The sequence below is a fragment of the Heteronotia binoei genome, chromosome 4 (assembly GCF_032191835.1).
Source record: "Heteronotia binoei isolate CCM8104 ecotype False Entrance Well chromosome 4, APGP_CSIRO_Hbin_v1, whole genome shotgun sequence".
Taxonomy (NCBI): Eukaryota; Metazoa; Chordata; class Lepidosauria; order Squamata; family Gekkonidae; genus Heteronotia; species Heteronotia binoei.
Window position 1 is genome coordinate 139,322,407 of NC_083226.1, and position 17,941 is coordinate 139,340,347.

Sequence of the window (17,941 nt, forward strand, 5' to 3'; positions counted from 1 at the left end):
GGCAGATCATGAGGAGGGCAAGAAGGGCTGTATCACTGCTTAGTTCTCATGACCCCTTATTACAGGCCCAGGGAAATGCTGTTCGCCACTTTGGGGTGAGGCAGCATTTTTTCTCCAGGTCAGTTTCCAAGGAACCTGGAGAGGGGTTTTTGTTTTTGTCATCTTCTGGGTGTGGAGCAGGTGTCAATGGGGGTATGTGGGGAGAGGTATTTTGAGTTTCCTGTATTTGTGCACGCAGTTGGACTAGATGACCATGAAGGTCCCTTCCAACTCTATGAATCTATAAATCATGCTGATTCACCTTGCAAGTCTTGCTCTTCTTCTATAGGTTAAAAATCCCAGCTTCCATCATGCTTGCTATTCATTTAGTTGGGACAAAAAGTTAGACTGCCAGGTGTTTTATTTTCTTGGATCTCTTTTTAAAAATTGGCACATAGGTTTGGAAAGTTGTCAATAGGGATGAGCATGAACTGGCTCACAAGGCAAAATCTGGGCTGAACTTGGGCTGGTTTGGGGCTTGGGGAACCGATGTTTGGGGAAGACACATTCCCCAAGCATTTACGGACTTCTGGCTGGTTTGGCTGTTCAGGGCCAACTGTTCAGCATGGGGTCTGCTGTACAGCTGTTAGGTTTAAATGGCTGATGGTCATTAACCTTTCAGTTTTGCTCCCTCCTGCTTCAAAGTGCAGGGAGCAAAACTAAAAGGTTAAATGGCTGCAAGCTCAGCTGTTGGGCTTAAAGGCTGGCAGCCATTTAACCTTTCTGTTTTGCTCCTTCCCCCCTTCTAAGTGGCAGGGAGCAAAACAGAAGGGTTAAATGAATGGCCGCAGCTAGGAAAAAGGGGGAAAATATGTCCTTTCCTGGGATAAAGGTGGAAGGGAAGTCCCTTCCAGGGTGATCCCTGTCCTTTTTCTCCTGGTCACAGCTTGCCATGGTCAGGAAAAAGGAGAACCCAAACATACTAGACTGGTTGGGTTCATATGGGCCCACCTGGTTTGGGGGCCGCCCTGAACCATCTTTTTAAGGTTCGTGCCCATCCCTAGTACTCAATATAAGGAGGCTGATTTCAATGACAAGATGTATATTTTTGTTAGAAATACAGCAATTTCACTTTCAAGTCCTTTAACACAACTTGGGACAAATGCCCTTTGTCCAGTGAGTTGTTAATTTGAAATTTGACAATTACTTCTAAAGTGTTGCTTTTTGTCATTTCTGTGACATGCCTCTTGAATCGCACTCCTGCAATGGTTGTAATGAGGATGTGCAAATTTAGCAACACATTCTGATATAAGCCTTGTTTATTAAGTGTCACGATCCAATTCAAATCAAGGCTACTAGCCAAGAGCGGAGATTACTATTGTGTTTTTAATTGTAAGCTGCCTCAAGCACAACTCTGAAGAGATGGCTTAGAAATATCCTATAAATAAATAAGCAGCGTTTAATGCCTTTAATTGATATAGTACATTCTATCAAGGGTTCAAACTGCTGCACATGTGTAATCTGAGCAATCTTTACTGTAGATCAGAATCATTACCCCCATACTACATGGCTGAGAAAACACTGGTAGATTTTCTAATATCCCACAGGACTAAAAGGTTTGCCCTTGTGGACTGCAGGTGCCTGAAACTTTAACACAATTCTTTTTTTTCCCATTAAAACTTTATACTGCAAATGAAGAACTTCTTTGATCTTCTGTATTCTAATTCTTGTAACATTTCCTGTTCATTCCCCTATCACTCTCTCAGTCTTCAGAAGTGACAGACTTGCCAGTTTGGCTGTTGCCAACTTTATTTCAACAGCACATGAAGTCCCCACTAATCTGATTAGTTAACATTTGCAGTAATTATCCTATTAATAGTTTTACTGGGCTGCAGCTGTTCCCCTTTGGGCAACAGTCCAATTTAGGTTATAGTTAAAAAATACAATTATCCCAGAAATGGCATGATCAGGTTGCTTTATTTTATAAGTATTTTACTGTTTTTACTCTAAAAGCCCATGTGTTACACAGATTTCTCTGAATAAACTAAAGAAAACTCTGGGTTTCCTAAGGCCATCAGATTAGGGTTTAGGGCTCAGGTGACGTTTAACCTGGAATGTGCCAGCTCATAGTGTAAGCCACAATGACTGCACAATTCAGTGCTAAGAATCACAGTCTGAAGAAGGTAACTTACTGGAACCAGTGGGTAACAGTCATCATCACATAGAGGGAAGCCAAGAAGAAAACAAAGTGGAAATAGGCATAGCTGTACACGGTGCCCTTCTTTTCATCATAAATGACTCTCTGACCACCTCTTTTACCAATGCGTTCATCCACATCTGCTGCAGAAACCAAGCACAAAAAAAACCACATTAGGATTTGTCTCCAGCCTAAAGAAATAGCTGCAGCTCCCAAAAACTTGGGGAAGAGGAGGCTTCAGTCATTACCATCCTCATACCCATTTCCTTGCAGCTGGCATTTGCAGTGCTGAACCATGCCATAAGAACATATGACAAGCCCTGCTGGATCAGACTATTTTATTTTATTTTATTTTTTATTTTATTGGATTTATATCCCACCCTCCCTGCCGAAGCAGGCTCATAGTGGACAATCTAGTCCAGCATCCTGTCTCACACAGTGACCAACCAGTTCCTCTGGAGGGACAACAACAGGACACATAGGCTGAGGCCTTCCCCTGGTATTGTCTTCTGGCACTGGAATTCAGAGGTTTAGTGCCAAAGAGGAACTCTACTACTTCACTAGTCAAAGAGAGTTCTACAAATTTTGTTAATGGCAATAATTCTGGCTGCTACCTGTACTGTATATTATTGTGGGTTTCTACTGTAAGCTACTTTAGGATGCCAATTTGCCTGAGGTAGAATGAATGAATTAATTAATTAAAAAAGAAGAAGTGTGTGTGGCCAGGTAGCAGGCACACAGCATAAACAGAGACTGCAGAGTTGGGTAAGCTGCATTCAGGAGCAGGGGGTCAGTAGCAAATGAAACATTTATTGGGGGTGGGTGGGTTTAGAAAGGATTAGTGACAAGGTCTGAACACGGCTGGTGGAGATAGGATGAAGAAGCCATCCTCATCTAAAGACTAATTAAATGTTATCCTTCTTGCAGATTTATTATCTGGGCAGGCTGGTAGACTTCCCAGCTACTTGCTTGGCTCTTGCCACCGGCATGAAGCATTTCTTTGCCAATTGGATGGTGAACCACTTCAGGGCCTTCTTCCGATTACTTCTCACCCAACCTCATTGGGCTCAGGGCTGCTTCATATGTTACTGCTCAGTACTATCTTCAGTACAAACACGTGCAAAAGATGTAACAAACAGCAGAAATAAAATATGAATGCAGCTTTTGACAGCAACAAGCACATGACTGGCAGCCCAGATAAGAGCCAAACCACTTTCCACAACCAAAAGCTGCGATCAGTATACATGAACACATGTAAAGCTGTCTTATACTGAATCAGCCAGTCAGGACTATCTGCTTCGACAGGCAATGGCTCTTCAGGATCTCATGTAGAGCTCTTTCACATTACCTACTGCTGGTCCCTTTAACTTGAAATGCCAGGGATGGAACCTGGGACCTTTGGCATATGCAAAGGAGAGGCTTCCACTAAGCTACAGCCCCTCCCTTGAGGGAATACCTGTGGTCACCATTTGTAGGAATTCCTCTTCAAACAAACTTTGTTACCTGGAGGTAAGGAGATAGATGCCTGGAGCAGTAAGAAAATGTGTTTTTGTTACTTTACCATTATCTTTTCTTAATGTGTTGAGCACATTGCTCAGCAACCTTAGACTGAGAACCTGAAATTCATGTTAAAGATACATCTCAGTATCCAACTTATAAAAAATAATATTTTCTCATTGTGGGGTGCTTTGTGAAGTGAGGGGAGCTCACCAAACAGAATGAAGCACTTGTAACACTCACTAACTGCTCCTCAAATACAAACTATCCATAGTGGAAGTGTTTGAGTAAAGAGAAGAGAATGTAAAAGAGTGCAAGATGGCACAAGGATAAAATCTAATGCAATCAACAAGATTATTAAATACACATACGCATTAGACACACGGCATGAAAAAGAGGATATAAACTGTTTTCCATCCAGATGTGTTTCCCTGATTTTTTTCAACTAAGCCTGTAATTTAACAGCCTTGTGTTTATTCTTCCACATTGCATCCCTTTCTTTCTTGTGCAATTGCATAAATTTTTCCATACAACAAATCCCTGCTCCCCAAAAAGCTATGCAAAAATGGACAATGTTTCAAAAATTAAAACATAATATCTGTGTCTCTTTGGTTTTGAGAACATTTTATCTGAATTTTAAAATCTAAAAATGCTTCAGTGTTCCTTGGAATTTATACAACATGCATTCTAGAATTAACAAGGCAAAGGCACTCATTTGCCTCCTGCTTTGGTTTTGCTTGTGGGCTAGAGGGACAGCCTTTCAAACACAGATTCAGTTGCTGCCTTCTAGCCGCAGAAAGCTTTCAGAGCAATCCAGGACTGAAGTAACAAAACTCCACTTCCTGAGCAATTTCTCTCAATCAAAGATTCCCCCCTAACACTGCTGATGGCCAGCAATGCCTCCCATCTCATTTTGCATCAAACTCATGAAAAGTGGTAGGAATGGGAGCTTCCTTGTAGGATCAGGTCTCTCTTGCCATACAGGCAGAATCGGGTGGTGGGCAGGGATCAGAACTCACTCCCAGTAGGACATTTTGCTCTTTGATGTCATTAATTTGCTCTTAACCACAAGGAGTTCCTGGCCACATGGAGCATGCAAATGACAGCCACAAAATTGCAAGGAGGAGCCATGACTAAACTTAGTTGTGCTTGCCTCAAAAGCCATCTGTTTTATGTCTATACCACAGAGATGCATGTGGTCTTCAGGTTAGAAGTAGGGCTGTATATAACATACATTGTGTATCATTTATGTGAATAGAATGGATGCCAAACCACAGGTGACAGGGGCCTACTGTACTTTTCATGGTTTCTTCTATTTTTGGAGTTATTAGTGCCCAAAGCTAAATTTAAACTTGTTGTTGGCATTTAAAAAAACCCTGACAAAACTAGCACAAGCTGTGGCTTGGGGTTCACGCAGATAATAAAGCCAATATGGCAGATGAAGTGCTGAACTTTGCCACCACAGCACAAACATCTTTGCTGTATCACTGAAGATAAGCTATGTCTATGCAAGGAAGTATAATATGTTCATATTAAAACACAACCTGTTAACAGAGCTTCTGCCTGGAACATTTGAGATTTACTATCAGAGTTATGGGTGACTTTATTCCCTGAGATTTTTTTGTCGGCTCTACCTTGCGGCAGCCATTTTGTGGCTATATCCGCCATCCAGTGTCAGCAGTCCAAAGGTGCTCACAAGCTCAATAGGATTTGGGATCCCTGCTATAACCACTATACAAGTGGTTACTATGAGGATAAAATGAAAGGAGAGAGTCCTAAGCTCCTCAGAGAAAGGAAAGGGCAGAAACAAGGTGGACAATCATGAGAAGCGGAGACTGATTTGCAAGAGATTCACTGTTGTCACAAACTTTAATTCTATCAAAGCCTAATTCTAGCCCATACACTTAGAACTGAGATTTTGGAAATGTAAGCTTGGGTAACTCAGATCTCTTCCACTAGCAGGGACACTTTCATCTGATGCAAGAGGCTCTCTGAATAACTTATGTTGGGATAAGCGCCTTTCCCTGGAAGAAAGCATCCCTGCTAGCCAAACAGATTATGGGATCCTACTCACTCATTTTTAGCTTTCATGCCTTCCTGTTCCAAAGCCTTGACCAAATGGAAGAACAAAAATCAACAGCACCACAATTTTTCCTTCTTATCTTCATACTGTTGTGGTAAGTACTTCTATACAAACTGGAATTCTCAAAATGCATCCCAGAGGTCATGTTGTCATCCACAGATACATCCTATTCTAAATAATGCCAATATGAATGCAAATTAAGTCAATGAAGGAATCAAGTCTTACTTTCTTCATCTGGAGAACAGCAGAAGCAGCAGCGTGCTACCTATAAAACAAACACGGAGGGGTGGGGAAGATTTATTTCCCAAAGGGATAAAGAATACAATATAGACCTACTAAAATTGCAAATCTTGAACAAAAATATAATTTTGTAGCATAAGGCTAGGAACCCTTTTTAATTGACAAATTCTTTCTCTTTTGAAGAGCAAGCTCCATTTCAGCAGTCATTGTAGGAAAACAGACTTATAGACAAAAACATTTCACATGTTATGTTTGTGATAAACACACTGATTTATCAAAGGGCTACCATATATGAAGCAAGTTAGAGATATCTAATATTTTGCATGCCTTCTAAGTTCAAGGCAAGAAGTATGTTGCTTAGAAACATTTCTTTTAACATAAGACACACATCACATTGTAATTTTCTACACAATTATTTACATGTTTTAATACTTCACTGGAAACACACCTTTTATGTGCTATTGTCCTACATTAATTTTAAAACATCCTTTAGGGGGCCATTATTTTTGAACACAGCTATACAGTCCATCTTAAGTCAAACAGACATCAGTGGAATCTGAGCACACAACCACCACCGCCCTACTGTTTATTTCCTCTGTAGCATTCAGGTCATGCATGAACCAATGCATTGAACAAACTTTCTCTCTTTAAGTCAGCAAACCATTTTCCTTTGAGTTTTTTTTTAAAGTTTACCCTCAAATTATCACTTTAAAAATTCCACACGTCAACTTTCTATCTAACTTTCTATCAACAGCAGCCACCCCCCAAAAGTGTAGCAGTGCAGTGTTTCAGATGAGGATCTGGAGACCTAGGTTCAAATTCCTGTTCTGCTATGGAAACTCACTGAGTGACTTTGGGCCAGTGACTCAACCCTACCTCACAGGGTGTTGTGAGGTTAAAATGGAGGACAGGAGAATGATGCAAACTTCTTTGAGTCTCCATTGGGGAAAAAGGCTGGATATAAACGAAGTAAATAAATAATGTAGTTGAAGATGGGGAGGCAGATAAAAGGTAAACTGGTGAGCGGGTGTGAAGGAGGGAAGGAAGCAGAGAAAGCTGAGAATGTGGTCCTCTACTTGTGCTTCTCTAAGAAAAACACCAATTAGGAAGATGTATTTTTCCAATGTATAGGCTTGCAAATTTTTGAGCAATGCAATTAGCAGTGCTGGCCTGTATGCAAACACTTCTCTCATTGTGGATAACCATCTTTGGTCAACATGTAAGAGGGGCTCCCTGTTTAACAGATGCATCTAGAGAATTATGTTTACATTTCTAATGAGAAGACAAAAAAGCCTCTGTCAGGGGGAAGAATCAGAAACACAGTGAGTTGCCAGCTGCTAGCCTTTTCTTTGTTCCCATGCAATGGTTCTTGTAGTGCTCTTTAAAAGCAAATGGTGTAAAACTAATTCTATTATGGTACACTTCAATACAGCAGTTCCCAGCTCTCTCATGCACTGAGGTCTGTCTTTCCACACAGAATCCATCTGTGTCACTTCTCAGGCAATAAAAAAAGCATCAATACACTAAAGAGCATTTCCCAGTTGTGAGCTAAAATAAATCACATGTCCAGCATTGCTGGTTGCTGCTAGTTCAAATGAGGTGAGAAGTAACCAACCTATTTGACCTGCAGTGGAAGTATCTGAGACACCAAGACAATTCCCTTGTAATACTAAAACTAAATGTTGGCATGACACACATAATCTGGTGCATTTATTTGAGTTCACATGCTCCAGAGTTCCTCCTGTAGTTCGTTTTGCAAACCATTACATCTGATGTTCTTGCCCTCCAGGCAGAACCACGAAACAAAATTCATCATTAATTTTGCCCTGTTCATGGTTTGGGAATAGTAGTTCATGGAGGGTATCCTGGTCATGAATCTCCATGAACTTTTAGGACAGTACTTTTAAACCCCTGCTTTCTGTAAAGTAAAGGGACTGCAGAAGACAGCCCCGAAAGAGGTGTGGGGTGGGGATTGCCACCCTGCAGCTGTTTTTCCCACAGGCTTGGTGTAGGTTTGTCATGATATTGCCAACACTATACCATTTTTGTACATTTGCAATTATTCCATACATTCATTGCACATTGCTTCTTCACAAAGATTCGAGCACAATAGTGTAGGTTTTGAGTAATAGCACTATTGCCTGTAGAGAGACTTTAATATAAAATTCATTTCCCTCCCATCTACTACCTGTGCCACTTCATCGCTTAGTACCATCTCACCTCCATCCAGCACTCAACCACCAAAACCTCTCTCTTTACTTTGACCATGTGATGTTGCTCCATAAACCCCAGCTTGGCTTCCTGTCCACTCTTGGATCATGCACAGTCTGCTGTCCTGCTCCCCTTATTTCTCCACTGTTTTCTTGCAATTTATTTCAGCTGTGACCTTTGCTCCTCCAGCTCCACCACTGTCAGCCATCTAATATCTATTGCTCTCTTTCACAATTCTACTCTACCTACCTGCAGCCCCTCCTACATGGACCTATCTTCACCATCACCTGGAGGAGTTCCATCTCTCTCACTATCTCAGTCATAAATTCACCTTTTCCTTTGGCACAATCCCTTGAGTTCCCTTCCCTTCCTAATGAAACTAAGTCCAATCTTCTGCTTCTGCCTTCCTCCCCACTTTGTTTCCCTTATCAATTGTTTAGATTACAGCCTCCTTGGGGCAGGGACCTCTGTTTGTGTGCTCTATAAAGTGCCAAGAACACTGATGGTCCTATATAAACAAATAACATTGGCTATAAATACACTGATAACTAGCAGTTTCTAAAAGACTACCACAGAAGATAGAGTCCAGAAGGCCCACAGAAATACTGGGAAAGGATAAGAAAGTACTATGCTTTTACATTTTCTTTCTTTTGAATGATTTTTGCAAGAATGCAAAATAAGAGTGGAAAAAAATTCCAGTAGAGAACTTCCATAAGGAGGCTAATCTTGGCTGAAGCAAACAGACTCCAGTAACAAAGGAAAACATTAGCTCACTTCAGTTTCTGGTGTTGCATATATTCCTCGCAGTGCTTCAGAACTTGCACGTGTTGTTGAGGTCAAACTGGAAACAAACAGAAAAGCAGAAGTAAACCAAAGCAACTGATGTTAAGAGATGGCCTTTATCACCTTTATTTTCAGATGCCACCAGTCTGATTAAATTCAGTGGAATAAAAGAGGCCTTACACTTTGTTCTGCAGAATTACCCTGTTGCATGGCAGAATCACAGTAGTTCTACATTAACCCCTTGCCACACAGAGTTTACACTGGTTGTGCTTAGTCCTGTATAAAATGTTTCTAGCTGAAGGTGGTGGACACTTTCCCCATTAGCTACCTCTGCAAAAGCAAAATTCTATTGGCAACTCAACAGGATCACTTAGAGTTGGTTCAAACACTTGTAAATGGCTCCATGCAACACTGTCCTGAACTATGCATCTTCACAAAGGAAGCAATCTCTTACTCAGTAAGGGTGCCATGGCAGTTGAATAGGTGTTGTTTCATCTATTCAACTGCCTCTCTAGGGATGCTTTCCATGGAGAAATTTACAAATTAGCAAAACAGCCTAAATATCACCACCTTTCCTGTAAAGACTTGTAAAGATGTATTATGATGATCCAAAGCAACTTAGAGCTAGTTTTCATATATGTCCTCCTTTCCAGAGGAGGGTCATAAAAATACTTTCTTATAATAAGGCAATTAAAATTTGCACATGCAGTTGTGTTAAGAGAAGTAGTCTTAGGAAGAGCAATGCTGGCCATGTAAACACTTTGACTGAAATTATTTCCATTAGGATTATCAACAGAAACAGTGCTTCTTATCTGACTGGAATGAAATTGTACCAGCCTTACACTATATGTGTAATTAGCTCCTTGGGATGGCCCCTAACTTGAATGCACAGATGGAGGGTTCCCCTAAGTTCTTGCTATTTATTCAGTACATTACAAACACACTTTAAACTATTTAACAAACACTTAGGTCGTTTTCGCACTCACCTTCTGCCGGCGCGACCCCCCTCTTCACCGTGCAGGATCTGCGCGGATTTCGCACTAAACGCTGCGGAGCAGCCAGAAAAGCTGGAAGCTCCCGTCGCAAAAGCCGCGCAAACGCCAAACTGCTTTTTGGCGGTTTCAGTTTGAGCGGCTTTTGCGCTGGGAACTTCCGGCTTTTCTGGCTGCTCCGCAGCGTTTAGTGCGAAATCCACGCAGATCCTGCGCGGAGAAGAGGGGGGTCGCGCTGGCGGAAGGTGAGTGCGAAAACGACCTTACATTTGGAATGATATTAAATAAGACTCTCTTCCTCAGTAATAGGCAGATGTATTTTTGCTTTGTAAATTACATTCAATTACTTGAACACTATAGCAGAAAAAACAGACATAGGGTATACATACCAAGAATATAAAATGCAACAGAATAGGAGGGCAGTTCCCAACCCAGTCACCAGGTTTTCATCAGTTTGCAGCCCATGGTTAAATTCAGGTACACAGATTGTGATGTTGTTCTGATTCTCATCTATGACTTTTTGAAAAAGTTCACAATTAGCATGGTTGTTTTTGGACACTGTAATTATGAGAGTGGATCCTGCACAGATTTCAGTTCAACATAAAGGAGTGCTGCTGTTCTTTATTCTTTTATTGTTTACTTTACCACCTGATTTGTTCATACCCAGAAACCAATTTAAGGTCTTAAAAACTACAATCTTTTGATATTCAGCACTGAAATTCTTAGCATAAATGAAACAATATAGGACAGATCCATGTCCTAAAATGAACTCTCAAGAAACATGCTGATAGGGAAGCAGACAGGAACCACATATCAGCAATTACATCATTACATTACATGAGTATGCAGATGTTTTATTATTAAATTCAGTTTTTATACCACCCTGTAAACAGGACTCAGAATGGTGTACAATGACAGTCATTATATATCCATTACCCTTAGAGGTGTCCTAATACTTCCTCAAACTGAGAACATCTGTAAAAATTTCCATACAACTTCAATATGACCACTCTACTGCCAGGACACACATGTTCTAAGCCTCAGATACAAGCACTTCAGATGAAAGTGTAGAGGTGGGTCCAAAAGGCAGAGAAAATGCTAACAGAGCAGTCAAGTTTCCAAGAAATGGCTGCTCAATGGTGGTTGTGTCTCACTCTTCATCACTAACCACAAATGTCTTTGGCAGGAAGCAGATGGGTAACCTGGCACTGTGCCAGGCGAAGTATCTTAGGCTATGATCCAGCAAGTCCTTTAAGGCACAAATAAGAATCATGCATGCCAAGCTGGGTATTGTTTCCACATATAATCACCCTGCCTTGCAAACTGTGTTTGAAGGCTCCCAAGTTTAAAATAAAACCAGCTTGCAATAGTTTTAATATGCTGATACTAAGAACAGCAAGAGAGTAAGGAAAAAGGCGGAAACACTATAGGGCGCATAACTGCATGCATTTCTCAAGGAGCCACATGTGGTGAATACTATTGTGATGGACAGAAGACTCCATCCTGTTCCCTGCTTCATGCTCATAAGCATAAGCCAATCAGATTCAAAAAGGCTGAATGGAATGCTAAGGGGAAACAATCTGAGAGGAGTTTAACTACTGGCAACCAACAGACAAACAAGAGTTGGGTTTCAGTGGGTGAACGGATAGGCGTTATCTTGGACTAGGCATGGAGTGCACTAGGGACAGTAGTGTACAATTTTAGACAGGCAGGGTTCGGGTGTCATTCCTCAGTAAAAACAGTAAATTGTAAAATCAGTCTAGTTATTGTGTTTAAATTTGACATGCTGAAAGAACCAACACTGTAACCATTAGATATGAGGAGTATACACCCCTCAGTTCTGGTAACTGCATCAGCTATCAGGCCAGACAGGGAAGGCATTACAGGTCACACTTACAAACTAAATAAACTTCTGTGTTTAGTCAGGGCTTTTTTTCTGGAAAAAGAGGTCTTGGAACTCTCAAGAGGAAATGAAGGAGAAACACACAAGTGTCTCTTATGAACTTTTAAACATTTTTGAGAATTCTGTTACCACAAAGAGATTCCAGAACTCCATTCCTTGGTGTTCCCCCAGAAAAAAAGCCCTGTGTTTAGTTATACATGTGCCTCCCATGTTGTCCTCAACCTATATAAGCTCATTACATATTTTGTAGGAACCAGAGAAAAGAGGGCTTAATTTGCAGCTGATGTGCTCTCTGGTATAGGATAAAGGAATCCTGTGTGTGTTTAAAATAAGACACACTAATAAAAGGAATCCACTTTAGCTCCAAAACCTAAAGTTAACAGTGTACCATGTATAAAATACATAAATGGGGTGGTGGTGTGAGGTGAGTCATAAACAGCTCTCCAGCCCCAGTGACTTGTTACTGGCTAAGTGATAAATACAAGAAATACAAAATAAAAAGAGAAAGTCCTGGTTGCGGTAATTTGTATAAATCACCTCGGGTCAGGGGTTATGGTGATTTGCATAAAATCACCACATGACTTTGCAAGAGTGAAGCTTAATTGGCTCTCTACTCATGTTTAGAAGCTAGTCTAATATATGGTATCCAGCTGGATAAAGACTATAGGAACAGTTTTGCAGCCTGCCTGAGTGGGAAGTACAATCTTTGTTTTAATAATGGGTAGCCAACAGAATACAAGTTTCTTCCTGCAGAATCAGGACCTAGAAAGATGATTTGATGGATGCTTCTGAAGTAGACCTGTGCTCATATTGGACCAATACTGATCCCAAGATTAACTTTTAATTCTTGTTTACCTATATAGAACCAAACTGAACAACATTTATTACAGACCAGCAAAATAGAGACATGCTAATAAAATGTTCTAGGAAGATGTATATAAAGGTATAATAAAAATAATTTAGAAAATATTTACAATAAAATTCATGGGGTCATAACCCCACCCACATAAATGTCATGCCTGAAATTATCATTAACATATTTAAGTGGAGCTTACTTGTTTCTCGTGGCTTACTCGATAGTGCAGAAAAGGTGAGATACATGACATAGCAGCTGATAACACTTGACTGCAATAAACCAGAATGTGGGTGATCTAGGATTTTAAAAAAAAAACTTCAGGAAGTTTCTGTAGCCTGAAAACAATTCACATTATCATATTATCATATATGAACATTATGAAATTTTAGTCAGTTTTATTGCATTGTTTGTTTTATGCATTATGCTGTTTTATTGCATTTTTAAACAATGTAATTTTGTCTTGAGTCACAGCAAGAAAGATGGACTACAAAGTCAATGAATTGTTAGGATTTGACTTCTGTCCTCCCTGAAAGTGGCTTCAATTTATCATCCACTGATGACCTCTTCAATTTATCATCCACTGATGACCTCTTCAATTTATCATCCACTGATGACCTAAGTAGACAGAGGGGAATAAGCCTTAACATTACATCAACTAATTTCAGTCTCCAATTGGCTCCTCTCCTCTTTGTAATCAAAGTGTGCAAAATAAAACTTGACAGACATAAATTTCCAAAAGGGTCTCAGCAATGTTTTAACCTGAGAACCACACAGCTGCCTTGCGTGGATGGATTGTCAGAACAGACAGTGAGTGGAACGTTAAGCTGTTCTGAGCATGGAGGGGATAGTTGCTTGGTTTTAGACTGAGACAGCCAGGTAGGTTCTAAACACGCACAACATTCTACTAGGATGACCACGCTGGGGATCAAATTTGGCTGGAAGGCAGAGTATTTCCATTCCTTTGTGACACTGGCAAGACATTGCCTAGTAGAGCTCAATACAAACAATACCAAAGCAAAAAACTTGCTTACGGTTTTGGACGCAGGGTGAGATGGCTACCATGGAAATAAGCAGGCAAAGGCCACCATTGACGCCAAGCAGGATCTTATTAAAATCACAGCCGTTCACGCGTGTGTAAAAGACAGCCATCACAATCAGAGCTCCAACCGCGACAGAATACAATACAAGAGTGACAAGAGCTAGGGAGCCATACCACAGCTTATTGTGCTTTGTGCCAGATGTCCTGTTTGGAAATAAAAGCCAGTTATACATTTACTGGGGGAAAAAGCAAGCTAGTGAATGATACCAACTATTTGTCTTAAAATACAATGAAGTTAGTTCATTTACACTGCTTAATTCTGATGTTATTTGAGCATGTATAACACATTCAACACTCGGGACTGACACAAAGGGCTACAAACAGCTAAAAATAAATATGACAAAACCCAGCAATAATCACTGCAAACTTTCTAGAAGTTTGCTTTAAACAGCTAAATCAATCATACAAATCAGAAAGAGCCCAGTGAGAAAAAGAGCAGCTTTAAGAGCCCTCCAGGAGGTTCCTTCTAATGTTCCTCTAGCAACTTGTTCAACAGAACTGGCATTGCCAACAAAAAAGCTCCTATTTTTGCCAACAATACCAGGTGGTTTGAAGATATTATCAATCTAACTTGTCGAGAAGACTTGTCTTGTAACCAAGAATTTACAGATATTTCCAAACAAGATGCCACATTATTTAAATAAGCACTTATAGCACTTCAAGAGGCAACATACAAGACCAAAACAAAACCATGGCCTAATGGAAGTCCAAGTGGGGGAGGACCTGTGGTTCAGTGGTAGAGCATCTGCTTGGCATGTAAAAGGTCCCAGATTCAGTTGCCAGCATCTTCAGATAAAAGGACCAGACAGCAGAGTGATGTGAAAGGCCTCTGCTTGAGATTCTTAAGAGCCACTGCCAATCTGAATAGACAACAGAATGGACCAATGGACTGATTCAGGGTAAGGGAGCTTCACAAGTGTTCAAATACAGCTACTTAGGATTGCTACCATAGTTCTGCCCCATTAAAATGAGTTTAGGCTTGGCAGAAAGAAAAAAAGACCAGGGATCTCTAGAGATAAAAACTGGTACAAACATTACTAACTCCTGCAAGAGCCTTTGAAAAAATGTTAGAATTTCATTAGAATTGTGTTTACTTCTCTGACAATGATTATGCAAATTTGAACTACGTAGAACTACAGAAAGACTAATGACATCACTGCTGCCCCATACACAGGGTTGGCCCGATGCCCTGGGGCGCCTAGGCAGACTTCCTGCCTGGTGCCCCCCCCCCCAAAACGTCCCCCACGGCTCCATGCCCTCTCCCCCCGCGCGGTGTTCCTCCTGGCGCTCCGCTTGCCTGCCCGTCACTGCTAAAAGTGGCGGTGCTCTGCTTCGCTCGCTCCCTTCCCTTCCCCCTGGGGCTTGCCAGCTAAAAGTAAGCTTAGCCGGCAAGCAGCTCGTGCCTGTGTGTTTTGTCTCTACAAAACGCACGGGCATGAGCTGCTTGCCGGCTAAGCTTACTTTTAGCTGGCGAGCCCCAGGGGGAAGGGAAGGGAGCGAGTGGAGCACTGCTGCTTTTAGCAGCAGCAGGCAGGCAAGCAGAGTGCCGGGGAGAGGTGGGGCGCCGTGCTGGGGGGGGGAGCGGGTGGCATTGGGGGGGAGGGGAGGGAGGCAAGCTAAGCGCTTGCCTGGGGCACAGGAGGGGGGGCAAAAGCCCAATCTGCCGCCTCTCGATGCCCTAGGCAACCGCCTAGTTTGTCTAGCGGGAGGGCCGGCCCTGCCCATACATGTTTAACTGGTCACATCAAAAGTAGCAGCCCAAAAGCATCCTAAAACAATAATGTACATAAATCAGACATCAAGGAACCAGCATGGATAAAGAAAGAAGATACCTGAAAGCCAGGTGCCAAAAGCAATTTTTTAAAAACCACTTGTATTATTAAACAGAACACCGCTAAACCATACAGCTACCATAGGCAGATTAGTATCTGTGGAAAAATACATACCAGTTTTTGTTCCACTTGTGAGCAAATTCTACAAGCAAGATAAGCTGAATAAGGATGAAGAGGAACCCTCCCGCAGCACCCACGTAGCGCCAAGCTATTGAAGACATAAATTCCCGTGTTAGATTTCATGCATGTGAATCAACTATTTTCTTCACAATGATGATTATTTGTTAAGCAATCCAATTCTACGTGTCATTGTCACCATAAGGGATGCAGCACACTTGACATGTAGAAAATCCAAGTTCACCCAGTCACCTCCAGTTAAAAGATTCAGACCTCTAGCTATCCTGTGAAAGACTTCTGTCTGAGACCCTGGACAGCTGCTGCCAGTCAGAGCAGACAATACACGCCTGCGTAGGTTAATGGTCTGACTCTGTATAAGAAAGTATCATGTACTTTATATCTGCTAAAAGGTAATCTTTTTATGCAAGCACCAGTCGTTTCCAACTCTAGGGTGATGTTGCTTTCACAACGTTTTCATTGCAGGCTTTTTACGGGGTGGTGTGCCATTGCCTTCCCCAGTCATTTACACTTTACCCCCAGCAAGCTGAGTACTCATTTTACGAACCTCGGAAGGATACAAGGCTGAGTCAACCATGAGCTGGCTACCTGAACCTAGCTTCCACTGGAATCGAACTCAGGTCATGAGCTGAGCTTGGACGGCAGTACTGCAGCTTACCAGTTTGCACCACGGGGGGTCTGCTATCAAGTACTTAATGGTCTGAATTATGTCAGAATAAGAATTCTGGAGATTTCTGAAAAACTTTAGCATTAAATAATTCAACTAACTCTTGGAAAAGATGAATATCCAAAATGCTGCACTAAATGCCAAAGAGGACGTAAATAGTCCTTATTGCAGCTGTACTGTAGAGAGCCAGTTTGGTGTAGTGGTTAAGTGTGCGGACTCTTATCTGGGAGAATCAGGTTTGATTCCCCACTCCTCCACTTGCACCTGCCTGAATGGCCTTGGGTTAGCCATAGCTCTGGCAGAGGTTGTCCTTGAAAGGGCAGCTGCTGTGAGAGCCCTCTCAGCCCCACCCACCTCACAGGGTGTCTGTTGTGGGGGGAGAAGATATAGGAGATTGTAAGCCGCTCTGAGTCTCTGATTCAGAAAGCAGGGTGGGGTATAAATCTGCAATTCTTCTTCAATTCTACTGACAGAAAAAAATTCTTTTGTAAAGTTACAGGGCATTAAATAATCCAATTGAAATACCTGCCCTAAAGCTGTATACTTACAATTTTAATAACAACTTGCTGAATTTAGAACTTGAACTCTGGAAAGTGAAACATGAAAGCCTGAAAAGGCCCTCCTAAACCAATGCCAAACCTAAAACTGCAGCAAGCTAGAATATGTGGTTGAAACTGGATAGGTGTCCCTAGATTCAAACTTCGTTCCATTTTATGACACTCCAAAAAACTCATTCACTATGAAATATAAACCAAGCCCCTGGATTAACAGTCCATGCATGTTTTTATATTTCTGTCAGTTGTCTAACTAGCATTTAGACGTTTCATTAAAAACTGTGCTAGCATAATCAGCAACACAACACCTTTGTTTTCCTGTTTTAAAAAGTACTCAAATATGTGCCAGCAAAGTTATAGGCACAGGCAAACCCAAAACCAGGCAACTGTGACAGGGCTGGCAACAGATAACTTGGCAGAATCATGACTCATCACTTTAGCCAACAGAGAAGAAGTTCGCTGTAGCTGAGATTCATTACAAGGCTTGATAATTTGCACTGCAGGCTCTATTTGCTCTCTTGCTACTTTGCCTATGAATTAAATGACCAGAAAGCAAAAGGAATTGTAAACTAATAGTGTGAGCTTTGTTTTAAGATGACAGAAAAGCCCAGAATCCCAAACAAGTACAGGGATTCTGATACATGATCTCCACAACATAATGGGTTTATCTTGGTAGCAAAGAGCTTTAGAAGTTTTTTTCCTCCACATATTTTAGGATTCTAAGAGCAGTGCATTTGCAACTGCTTAAATTTGGCTTAAACGGCAATCTGCTTAATATATGTATTAATAAAAAATTGGTCACATTTGCAAGGAGATCAGCTCCTAGGGCACTCTTTATTTTGCACTTTTGGGAGAGTATGGACACTGCCAGTATTTATAGCAGAATAACGAATTACCTTAATTAGTAGGCACT

At 41.3% G+C, this 17,941-nt stretch overlaps 1 protein-coding gene across 1 annotated transcript in view; it reads right to left on the reverse strand.

The window, feature by feature from the left end:
• The window catches only part of SERINC5 (serine incorporator 5), a 64,961-nt gene that overhangs the window by 4,891 nt on the left and 42,129 nt on the right, over positions 1-17,941 (reverse strand). The window contains exons 5-11 of the mRNA XM_060235877.1: positions 15,787-15,880; positions 13,773-13,984; positions 12,941-13,036; positions 10,372-10,498; positions 8,982-9,048; positions 5,982-6,021; positions 2,172-2,319 (exon numbers count right to left, since the gene is read on the reverse strand). Of these exons, the coding sequence (XP_060091860.1) occupies positions 2,172-2,319; positions 5,982-6,021; positions 8,982-9,048; positions 10,372-10,498; positions 12,941-13,036; positions 13,773-13,984; positions 15,787-15,880 (784 nt within the window). The remainder of the gene's footprint in view (positions 1-2,171; positions 2,320-5,981; positions 6,022-8,981; positions 9,049-10,371; positions 10,499-12,940; positions 13,037-13,772; positions 13,985-15,786; positions 15,881-17,941) is intronic.